The sequence below is a fragment of the Pseudorca crassidens genome, chromosome 18, assembly GCF_039906515.1.
Source record: "Pseudorca crassidens isolate mPseCra1 chromosome 18, mPseCra1.hap1, whole genome shotgun sequence".
In the NCBI taxonomy this organism is placed as follows: Eukaryota; Metazoa; Chordata; class Mammalia; order Artiodactyla; family Delphinidae; genus Pseudorca; species Pseudorca crassidens.
The window spans coordinates 9,474,445-9,486,869 of NC_090313.1; the positions used below are offsets into that span (position 1 = coordinate 9,474,445).

At 39.3% G+C, this 12,425-nt stretch overlaps 1 protein-coding gene across 6 annotated transcripts in view; it reads right to left on the minus strand.

The window, feature by feature from the left end:
• The window catches only part of TPP2 (tripeptidyl peptidase 2), a 68,373-nt gene that overhangs the window by 46,946 nt on the left and 9,002 nt on the right, over nucleotides 1–12,425 (minus strand). For 4 of the 6 annotated variants that reach the window (XR_010936991.1, XM_067713542.1, XM_067713541.1 and 1 more), the window contains exons 3-5: nucleotides 4,155–4,250; nucleotides 2,433–2,537; nucleotides 1,393–1,449 (exon numbers count right to left, since the gene is read on the minus strand). Coding sequence is in view for 5 of the 6 variants with exons in the window: in XM_067713542.1 (XP_067569643.1) it covers nucleotides 1,393–1,449; nucleotides 2,433–2,537; nucleotides 4,155–4,250 (258 nt within the window). In the remaining variant the exon portion in view is untranslated. The remainder of the gene's footprint in view (nucleotides 1–1,392; nucleotides 1,450–2,432; nucleotides 2,538–4,154; nucleotides 4,251–12,425) is intronic. The other 2 variants (XM_067713544.1, XM_067713543.1) reach the window with 1 other exon arrangement.

Here is a 12,425-nt window from a genome sequence, read left to right on the forward strand (position 1 = left end):
AAAACGGGAAATTCATATGCTTCAACCTAGGCACTTTTTAAAACTATATACTATATTAGACTGCCCTACATTCACCTGAATAGTCCTCATGAATAAAAATTTAAGTTTCACACATTCCCAAAATCTGAAGTTGTGCTTCATTTTTATTTATCCAATATATTCAACATTTACTCCTCCTTAAGGAAAAAGACAATTATATAAACAATTCTGGCATACAATATAAAAAGGATAATTAAATTCAGATCCCTCTTCTATAAAGTTCGTTGTCTATATGTAGCACCTGAAATACTACATTTCACGTCTCCAATAGGAGGCTGAAGAACAAATCTTGATCTAATAGAAGATTACACAGCTGTTAAAAAAGGATGATGTACACAGATTAATAAAAGTTAAATGTGTACGTAGATCTATGCAGGCCAGTGGTCCTTGACCCAAGCTGCATGTTAATTAAAGCTCCTGAAGAGTTTTAAAAATGCTTGCCTCCCCTGCAAGGTTTTGATTTAATTCCTCTCTAGGGCAAAAGCACTGACAGTTTTTAAAGCTCCTGATGTGACTCTAGTATGCAGCTAGGGCTGAGAACCACTAATACAATTGCATTTCTGATTAAGAAATGCATGCCATTAGAAGCCTAAATAGACATTTCTCCAAAGAAGACACACGGATGGCCAAAAGGCATGTGAAAAGATGCTTAGTATCACTAATTATTAGAGAAATGCAAATCAAAACTACTGAGAGGTTATCACCTCTCACTGATCAGAATGGCCATCATCAAAAAGTCTACAAATAATAAATGCTGGAGAGGGTGTGGAGAAAAGGGAACCCTCTTACACTGTTGGTGGGAATGTAAACTGGTGCAGCCACTATGGAAAACAGTATGGAGATTCCTTAAAAAACTAAAGATAGAGCTACCATATGATCCAGCAATCCCACTCCAGGGCATATACCTGGAAAAGACGAAAACTCCAATTCGAAAAGATACATGCACCCCAGAGGTCATAGCAGCACTATTTACAATAGCCAAGACAAGGAAGCAACCTAAATGTCCATCAACAGATGAATGCATAAAGAAAATGTGGTACATATATACAATGGAATATTACTCAGCCATAAAAAGGAACAAAATAATGTCATTTGCAGCAACATGGATGAACCTAGAGATTATCATACTAAGGGAAGTAAATCAGGAAGAGAAAGACAAATACCATATGATATACTTACATATGGAAATCCAAAAAAATGATACAAATGAACTTACTGACATAACAGAAAAGACACACAGACACAGAAAACAAATTTATGGTTACCAAAGGCGGAAGGCAGGAGGGACAAATTAGGAATTTGGGATTAACAGATACACACTATTACACATTAAATAGATAAACAAGGACCTACTGTATAGCACAGGGAACTATATTCAATATCTTGTAATAATCTATAATGGGAAAGAATCTGAAAAAGAATATATATATATGTATGTGTAACTGAATCACTTTGCTGTACACCTAAAACATTGTAAATCAACGATACTTCAATAAAAAAATTCATTAGAAGAAAAGAAATGCATGCATTAAAAGAAAAATTCAGAAGGACGAATGTCAGGTTGCTGTTACCATCCCTGGGCAGTGGCATTTCAGAGGCTTTCACTTGCTAAACTTTACATACCTGTGTTGCCCGAAAGTTTCTGCAGCTAGCACTCATTATTTTCATACTAAACCAAGAATTATTTTCATTTTATAAACTGATTCACAAAAGTGCAACGGCAAGGATGTTGAACAATGGGAGGTCTCGTACGTTTCCTGTGGAACTAGTACGATCACTTTATGACCCATCAAAAGACAGGCACAAGAATTTTCAAAATAGGATTTTTCATAATAGCCAAAAACTGAAAACAAAGCAAGTACCAATCTGCAGAATGGATACATAAATCGTGGCCCATCAATTATATAGCAAGGAAAATAAACTACTGCAACACCCCACACATGGAGGAATCTCACAAAAAACATCGAACGAAAGCAGCTACGCATAGAAGAACACACACTGTATGATTCCATTTTACAAAATTCAAAACAGGTTAAAGCCGTTCGATAAGTGTCGGAAATCAGGATGGTGGCTGCTTTGGGGAGGAAGCAGCAGTGAGTAGGAAGAGGCAAGAGAGGGGCTGGGGTGCTGCATATATGGGGTGCTCACTTTGTGACAATTCATGACAATACACTTAGGAGTTATGCACTTGTACGTGTGTGTATTCTATGTTTGTTAAGAACTTTTAAACAATTGATAGACACATATGTAAACTGACTTCAGGAAAAATAAGCAAAGAAAAATTAGTAAAAGTAAACAACATAAAACTTGTGAAAAAGAGTCTATTAATTCTCTAAGAACTCTTAATTCTCTGAGAACATGGTAACGTTTAAATAAAAGCGACTAGCACCAACTTGGGAAGGGCAATTGTTGGCAACGTCGAATTCTTCCTGCTTTCGACAGGCTTCTGCAAGGGCGACTCTGTGAACAGGGTCCCACATTTTTTCCTTCCGTTCTTTCTGCAAAGACAGAAAAATGACTTTCCAATGAGGTTGGCAAATATTCAGGTAAACCTAGATAGTCATTTACAGTTATTATGAGCTGGGATGCTATACAATTCTCCTATAAAGGTTAAAAAAATCATGTATAATCAAGCTGATAAAGCAATGGATCAGTTATAAAAAACTGATTAGCTAACTCACCACATCTAGGTTTTAAGAGAACAAGTTTACCAAGGCACAACCAAATGTATTTTTACACATATGTCCCAATTTAAATCCTTTCCTTCTCCGAGAATAACTAATACCATGTCAGGTAACTGACTGAAATCCCAGTCATTTGAAGAAAAAGTTTATTTTGAACCCTTACAGAATTGGGAAATGCCTTCAGCCAAGAGCAAGCAGAAGACAGGAGTAAGAGTGCCTGCAGTTGCATTTTGATGGACCTGCCGGCTTCCTCAATCTCCGTCCTCTCTAGCCTGTTTTTTTTCCCCCACCCTCTTGATAGGGGATCCGCTTTAATTTAACCACTCTATTTGTATGTTAATTCGTACCTTAACACGGTTGATTAAATTTAATATAGTGCATAAAAATACTATGCATTTCAGCCTGAAATTTTAAAATAAAATAGTATCCAATAAAAGTTGAGTTAAGTGCATTTATTTTTTGTATTTTTTTTTTCCAGAATGATTGGAATCTGACAAATAAGTCAAGGTTATATATGTAAAGTACTGAGTAACTTCTATGGTTCACTGACCCCTGGAGAAGCAAATCACAATACTAGATTAGATAAAAGGGCCCACAGGTCTTACCTGTGAGGCCCCTTTGCCAGGATCACATCTTGTTTTATAGCTGAAACCTGTATGGGCTACTATTGTCAGCAGTCCTCTAAAAGCAGCACTGTCCGATACGGCAGTCACTGGCACATGTTGCTATTAAAACTTAAATTTTAAAATATTACATAAAATTAAAATTTCATTTCCTTAATCATACTAGCCACATTTCAAGTTCTCAATAGCTACTTGTGTCTCATGGCCACCATGATGGATGGATAATGAACATTTCAAACCTTTCCATCGTCACTGAAAGGTCTATTACGTTGTCTTAAAGCAGGCTCCTTCTCTTTCAATTCACAGTTCTTATCTCTCTAATGACAGACTGTGTTTCCTATCCTTCAGCTGCTTTAGGTCTGAGTAATTCTTTCCCTAATACTGAATGATGACTGGGATCAAGCAAGCTAGGTAAAGACTAAGAAAATGGGACAAATTACCATAGAAACGATAGGAACAGGAAAAAATAGGGCAATCCACTTTAAATCGGCTGTCTTTAACTTCTCTGAAGTTAAAAAAAGTCCTTCAAAAATCCAATGAAAGCATATCCCATCTCCCAGAAATATACAAAATTTGAATGTAATTTCAAGGTACTCACAGATTCCCTAAACTTATCCATGTATCCAAGATTAAGAACCATGAATGGGTGACATTCCATTGAACAGAATCTTGCTTTAAGCAGTCACCACTTGAAAGCCTCCCAGACCCCCCAAACAATTAAGTTAGTGAGATTTTAGGAAATGTTTTTCTTCAGTATGAATAAAATTTGAGGAAGAAAAGAAGTAACTGATACTAGATGGCACGTTACCTGTATTCTTTCCTTGAGAGCCTTTGGATAGAAATCATAGCCGTTTTTTATGCCAATGTGGTATCTGCCTGAGGGATTTGTCCAGCTCGCAGGAATCTATAAAAAATAAAAAGTAAATTTCTCATTCACTAAATGCTTCCCAATTCTAATAATATAGCACTGGGGAAAAAGGTATTCGAATGGCTCAACTTGGATGAGCAGGCTCATATGTTAGAGCAACATTTTTAATATTCTAAGTTGCCACTTAATATCTCTCTGGCTCTTTTTTTTTTTCATCAATGAGATGGTTTAAGGAGAACATCTTTCATTTACACAATGCTTTATAAAGTGCTTTCAACATCACATTAAACCACTAAGACCTTCAATTCCCAAGCATCAAGGACACCTCACCTCCCCCTTCACCACTCCACTGCCCATCAACCAGGGAGGAGGGAAGCCACTTACAGAACCTCTCCACCCTTAGATTTCCCATTAAGAAAAAGAACTTCTCTCTCCTCTACAATACTATAGGGATATGCCCAGATACTAAAAAAAAAAAGAGCTCTTTGAGTTCTTAAGAAAAAAGTTCTATAAAATCATGTTAATTACATATAACATCTTACAATAGTTTTTCCCACTATCTCAAAGTATTTAAAACTAACACTTCCAGCTTTTAATTAACAGAATGATGTAAAGAGTATGCCCAGTTTACAAACGGAGAAAGCAAAGAAGCAAAAAGAAATTAAATTGCTGGCCCAAACAACAGAAAGGTTGAAAAGAAAACTGGAATCTAGTTCTATCACAGAGACAAAAACTTGGTGTAAGGGATATGGATTTTAAAGTCACATAAACCTGGCAGTGTGCCCAAACTCTGCCACTAACCAGGTGGGACCTATGGGCTTCTGCTTCCTCATGTGCAAAGGGAAGAAAATAATCTTTACCTCCCGATTTGCATGAATAATAAGATGCATGAGCATCAACTAACTGGAAATGTCAATCAAGACAACGGGGACCCTTCATACTCTTTGTCATCACAGGACCCATGATCACTAAAAACAGCTTTTAAATGCGTACAGATTATGAAGCTGGACCATCAACCACTCAGAGCTGGTGGACTGACTGGTGGTTCTTACTTGTGCAGGATCTTTAACCGACTCTTCCTCAAGTCCCTCTTCGTCAAATTATTCCCCAGGTAGGAAGCCTCTGAAGGAAATTTTCTCACAACTAAATACAGGAAGACAATCATTCACAGCACTTCAAAGATCTACTGACTTTAAAAAGCACATGCTCATCAGCGATCTTTTCTCAATCAACTGGATGTCTGGAGTTTGTGAAATTTCAAATATGCTGGCACACAAACCAGTGCTTTTCATTCAAAGCTTATCAGCTTTCTTTAGAGAATAGAGATTCTTAACTCTAACATTCTTGCAACAGCCCGTGACATAACCACAACAATAAATAAAGCGCTGCAAAAACAAAAAGGTAAGTAGTCGCTAGTTGGCAAATCCAAAGACTACTTCATCACAGATGTCTCACGACACAGGTGGCTTTGTAACCCTATACTAGCGACAACTTCTTTGCGCAAAGAGATTACAAAAAGCTGTGAAATGCCAAAGGATTAAATGGAATAACTAATTTAAATGACTGAAAAATAATCAGGTGTTAAGACAACCACAATTACTTAAAATACGTATATAATACAATAAAAGTAATCCAACAGACATAACTTATATTTAATCAAAATGAAACCAAATTCTGCAGGGTCCATGAACAAGATACTTCTCAAATCACGACTATATATTTTCCTCAAAGTAAAGGCAGACTAGTTACTTACAAAAATTGAGCTAAAAAAAAAAAATCAGAAAATAGAAATTATGTATAATCATGGCTCTGCCAGCTAACCTTAACCAAGTCAGAGTGAAGCTAACGTTACTCTGAGGCAATTATGGAGTATGTCATTTTACATATTTGAGTATTTCATAATATGAAGTTACTTTTGGTCTCTTTTAAGAATCAAAGTGCTGGGGCTTCCCTGGTGGCGCAGTGATTGAGAGTCCGCCTGCCGATGCAGGGGACACAGGTTCGTGCCCCGGTCTGGGAAGATCCCACATGCCGCGGAGCGGTTGGGCCCGTGGGCCCGTGGGCCATGGCCGCTGGGTCTGCGCGTCCGGAGCCTGTGCTCCGCAACGCGAGAGGCCACAATAGCGAGAGGCCACAATAGCGGGAGGCCACAACAGGGAGAGGCTCGCGTACCAAAAAAAAAAAAAAAGAATCAAAGTGCTTATTTTGACCATTTTAAGCTGCCCTCTTTAAAAAGAGTTTTAATTACGTGGTAACCACAATGTGGTAAGACCGATTTTCAAACGAGAAACAGAATCTCTTTAATTTCTAATTACACCTCATTTCCCCTGACTCTTCTTTAAAGAGAGGATGCTTAACGAATTGAAGGTTCTCTTCACGAGACAAGTGTCATCATGAGTTGTTAACGTTCCACGCAGGAAAATCTGAGTTTCTGCCTCAGAACTGTACTTCAGACTTGTCAGCCTCATGGTCCTGCCAGGACACATGGACCCTCTTTCCTTCAGCTATCACTGCATCTAACTACAGTGCTAAACCTGGCCAAGGCATTCACGGTCTCTGGACTAACCGTTTTTTTACCATGTAAGGCTAAATATTGATGATTTTAAAAACTGACTTCAAGTTAAATGTGGTAAAGTTTTAGAAAGCGCTGTGCTCCCTTCCAAGTGCTACTAAAATTAGAATAAGGAAAAGGAAAAAACCAAAAACCCAAAGGACAAAGAATGGGCAATGAGGCTTTAGAAGCCAAAAGTCACCACATTTTGAAAGTTGCAAAGTAAAAAGAAGGCACTGAAAATTAGTGAGGCAACTATGGAATTTTAATACATGGTGTTGGGACAAGTGGGTCTTCAGATGGAAAAAAGGATACAGGACTCTTATTTCAAACTAAGCACTAAATCAATTCCAGGTGACTTCTAAGAACAAATATGAAAAGAAGAACGCTGAAAGTTTTCAGAAAATAAATATGGGAGAATATCTTCATGATTTGGGGACAGGAAGGATTTTTTTTTTGCTATCAAATACGATTTTAAAGAACTCAAAGCAGTCCATCATATTTACTCAGACATTTTGCTTCTTTTGCTAGTCCTTCATTTCTGCTGCTCCATGTTTTCTTCCTGTCTGAAAAGCCTCTTTTTACTATTTTTTAAAAGTGTATCTGCTGGCTATAAATACTCTTAGATCTACCTTATCTGGGAACGTCTTTATTTCACCTTTTCCCCGAACATATTTTCACTGGATATAGAATTTGCAATCGACAGATCTTTTCTTTCTGCACTGGAAAAATGTTGTACCACATCCTTCTGGCCCCCAGGGTTTCTGATGAGAAAGCTAAAGTCATTTGAGTATCTCTGCCATCTATACAATGGGTCCCTTCTCTCTGGCCATTTTCAAGATTTTTTTTCTTTGTCTTTCATTTTTGGCAATCTGATTAGAATGTTTCTGGGCATGAATTTCTTTTGGTTTATCTTATCTGGGGTTCACTCAGCTTCTAGAATTGGTAGGTTTATATCTTTGCCACACTTGGGAGATTCTCTGCCACTATTTTTTCAAATATTTTTTTTCCAGCAGCACACTCCTTTTCCTCTTTCTTGGGGTCTGATGATGCAAATATGTGGCCATTTGTTATTGAGCTACAAGCTCCCGAAGCTAAGTTAGCTATTTTTCAGTGTTTTTCTCTTCAGTATTCAGAATGGATATTCTCCACTGGTTGATCTTAAAGTCCACTGACTCAGACTCCACTGTCATCTCCATTCTGCTATTACATCCACCCAGTGATGCTTTCTTAAAATTTCAGTCATTGTAAGTTTCAGTTCTAAAATATCCATGTGAGTGTTTTTACAGTTTCTGTATCTTTGCTGAGTGTATTAGTTATTGCTGTGTTATAAATACAGCAAACTTTGTGACTTAAGAGAACACACTATTTACAATCTTACACATTCCATCAATCAGAAGCTGGCACAGCTTAGCTGGATCCTCGACTTGGCTTCAACCGAGGTGCTGGCCAGGGCCCTACTCTCATCTGGCACTTGACTGGTGATGGAGTTCGCTTCCCTCTGTCTGTGAGACTGAGGGCCACTGATTTGCACTGGTTGTCAGCTGGAGGAAGGACTTCTTAAGACACAAAAAGCCCCAAACAAAAAGGCAAAAGATTGATATCCAGCTACATCAAATTTAAGAACTCCTACTCATCAAAAGACATCATCTGGAAAGTGAAAATATGAGTACAGAGTGGGAGAAGACACCCGAAACACATGTAACCCAAGGACAGGTAATCCCACAAATCATAACAACTCAGTATTAAAAACAAAGGGCAAATGAACTCGAAGAGGCACTTCACAAAAGAGGAAATCCAAACGTCTAAGCAACATATGAAAAGGTGCTCAATCATATTAGTAATTAGAGGAATGCAAATTAAAACCACAACGTGATACAGCTAGATTCCCAGCCTATAAGCAAAATTTTAAACGCCTAAAAACACCAAGTGTTATTAGCAGTGCAACTATTAAAACTCCTATATACAGCTGGTGGAAATGTATTTTAGTACAAACACTTGGAAAAACTGTTCGGCATCACCTACTAAAGGTGTATCTCTACGACTCAGCAACTCCACTCCTAGAGGTACACATCCTAGAGCTATCTGTACATGTGTACACAGGATTTGTTTGCAAGAATGTTCTCTAAAGAACTGTTAGTGACAGCTCCAAACTGGAAACAACTCAACTGTTCCCCAGCAGAATGGACAGAATGTGGTACATACAAACTATGTCACAGGCACAGCAATGAAACTCAACACATCATCGCTCCATGCAAATCATGGCTGAACCTCATAAATCTTGCAAACACCCAGGAAAAGAAGACATGAAATGACACACAAATGAGGCCATTCATATAAAGGTCACAGTAGGCAAAACTAACAAATATATTCCATGTATCCACATAGAGGTGGTAAAACTGTAAAGGAAAGCGAAGAAGAGATTATCACAAAAGTCAAAATGCACTGTGATCTGGAGAACACAGAAAGCTTCTGAGGCCTGGCAACGCTCTCGGTCTTATCTGGGTGGATAAAATGGCGTCTGTTTAAATTACTCATTAAACTGAACGTGTGTTTCATGCACTTTTCTTCTTGCCTGTACAATTTACCATGAAAGGTGTTATCCTTCTATTCACTCTTTTGCTTCTACCTGCTCCTACGAGTACCGCTGGCCATAAGTAATGGACTGCCAGTTTCTCAAGACAGCTTAGAACAGCATCCTTAGAGAATGAGACGGCAGGAATCTTCAAAGCACCTAACTGTCGTTGATCTTAAACTGGCAGAAGAATTAGACATTAACCGTCAGCAGTTTACAGGCTATTTGGAAGAAGCAGAAGTAGAATACAGGTATTTGACTCATTTTAAAGCACGGTTAAATCAAAGAAACTTGAAGACTTTACTGTGTTGCTTTCTGAAAACTCTGTACTAAAGAGTTCTGAGAAATCCCACTAGCTAGAATCCCAGTGACTAACAACATTATTCTTTTTAATGACTACTGCAAAATATCTGAACACCTGCACATGCTTGAAAAAAAATTAACTGAACATGTGTGTAACTATGGTCTGTGTATGGCTGGAGAAGGGAACTGTAACCAAGAAGACGGGTGGAAAGTTGGTATGAGGACCAATTAGTCCCCTGCTGCCTACCCCCACATCCTGCATGAAGGTGATGAGAGACAGCTGGGATGTGAACACTCTAGAGAGGTCTATATCCTCTCTAGAGAGGATGGGAGAGACAACGCACAGTGAAGAGTCTGCAAGAACTCTCCCCGGGTGCCTTTCAAGGCTCAGGTCCCCAGATGCTGAGGGCCAGGCTCCTCTCTCACTCCTCTGCCCCCAAACTCCAGGCCAAACAGGCGAAGGTCCTCTTTGAGGGAACTGGGCATCTCAATGGAAAAAATATACCATATACGGAGATCCTGGGGCCTCCCAGGATAGTATCGTGACCCTACAGTGAGACCCACACCACAGACTCTCCACAAGCAGGGAACTTCCAATCACCTTTCATGTGCCACTAAATCAGAGACAGCTGCGGTGAGGGGACACCCGAGGAAAAGCGCTCAGGTCAAAAGCAAAGCACACGGAAGAACAGGCCGGGGAAGCAGGAGGAGGGTCGGGAGGAGGTGAAGGAAAAGGAGAGCAAGATCAGGAGAAAGAGGGAGGGCGGGAGGAAGCAGAAGGTGAGGAAGAAGAGGAACAGAAGAAGTCATGAGACAGAACTTTTCAAGACAATGATATTCTCGCAGATAAAACACTGTATACATGACACAGAAATGTGCTCTGAGGGAACATGAACAGACTTCTGCAATTAAAAATTGGCAAAATTCAATACATGAGCTAGAAGAAAATGTTGAAAACATCTTGGAACTCTCTCAGGAAGGAAAAAAATCAAACAAAAGCAATGAAGAAAAGGTAGAAAACATAAGAAAACTGGAGGATCAACTAAAGAGGTCAGTGTCTGCTTAACAGGAGTCCCAGATAAAAGAACAGCAAAAAAGTGGGAGGAAGTAACCCAAGAGACGATGCAAGAAAATTTCTCAGAAATGAAGGACCAGAGAGCTAAACCCTTTTCTTCCACTTTTAATTCTACAGATAAAGTCTAAAACTAGAGGGTAAAAATTAGAATAGAAAGTATTTTAGCTTGTCATTTAAAACTCTGAAGATAATATATCAAAGCCTTAACCCTGGTTGAGCAGGAATTGGTGGTGATCCATGGAAAGGGGAGTGAACTTTTCTTTAGAAGCCTTGTAGAAGGTTCTTTAAACTACGTAGACATATTGGATACAATTAAAAATTAAATTAAAAAAACTCACTATACTGATGGGCTGAGAACAGTTAATAGCACAGCTAAAGAACTATATCACCAAGTTGAGAAAGGATGTAAATACCGATCTATCGATTTTCTGATCTTACTTCACAGCCATGTATACAATACACTAATTCTACCTTTAAGCACTAGTAACATTACAAGTGTGGATGGTTTATCTAGAGCATGGGCTACAACTATTCAAAAATAGATTTTTGAGGATACTATTGATACTTTGTATGATTCTAAATCTGCCTGACTTACTAGGAATGCTCTCTAGTTTCCCAGAGTACTGTAACTCACAGGAATCCCAGGTCTCTTTGAAACATACTCTAAATAACAAGTTGACTTGGGAAAGACAGGCAAAACTAGAGCAATTCAGATGTGCAGAAAGTCATTTCCCTGCAGTATTTCTTTTTAAAGCACATGGTGCCTTTGTCAGCTTGGGCCACCATAAGAAAATACCACAGACTTGGTGGTTTAATAACAGACATTTGTTTTCTCAGTTCTGAAGGAGCACGAGATCAGGGTGCTAGCATGGTCGGATTCTGGTGAGACGCCCTTCCTGGCCTGCAGGCATGGCTTTCTCATGGTGTCCTCACAGAGCAGAGAGAAAGCAAGCTCTCCCTTAGAAGGGCACTTATCAAGGCGTTAATCCCATCATGAGGGCCCCTCCCTCATGACCTCATCTAACTAACACTAATCACCTCCCAAAGGTCCCACCTCCTACTACCATCACACTGGGTGTTAGGGCTTCAACATACGAATTCAGGGGTCACACATGCAGTCCACAACACACGGGAAAAGAAGCAAAACTGGGATGTGAATGCCTGCCATCTGCCTGTGACAGGCAGCGGAACTGTGAACATAAGGAGATACTACTCCTGTGATTATGTTATGGGAAGTAACATGGCAAAGGTGAAGGGCTTTTTCAGATGCAATTAAGGTCCCTCATCAGGTGACTGAATTCATCAAAAGGAGAGTGCCCTGGTGAGCCTGACCTAATCAGGCAAGCTCTTTAAAAGAGAGACTGGGGTCACCCCCGAGGTTGCAGAGATTCTCCTGCTGGCCTTGAAGAAACACGCTGTCATGAACGAATTCTCCCAACAACAAGGTGAACCTGGAAGATGATCCTGAGCCTCAGTTGAGACCACAGTCCCAACCAACACCTGACTGAGGTCTTGTGGAACCCTGAGCAGAGGACCACAAAAAGTCGTGCCCAGACTCCTGACCCACAGAAACTGTGAGATAGTAAATGTAGGAACGTATGTGGTAAGCTGACGTTTGTGTTAATTTGTTGTGCTGCACAGAAAACTAATACACTGCCGTGACGATCTTACCTGAGAGACAAGGTCTAAACATGATTCAGATAGATG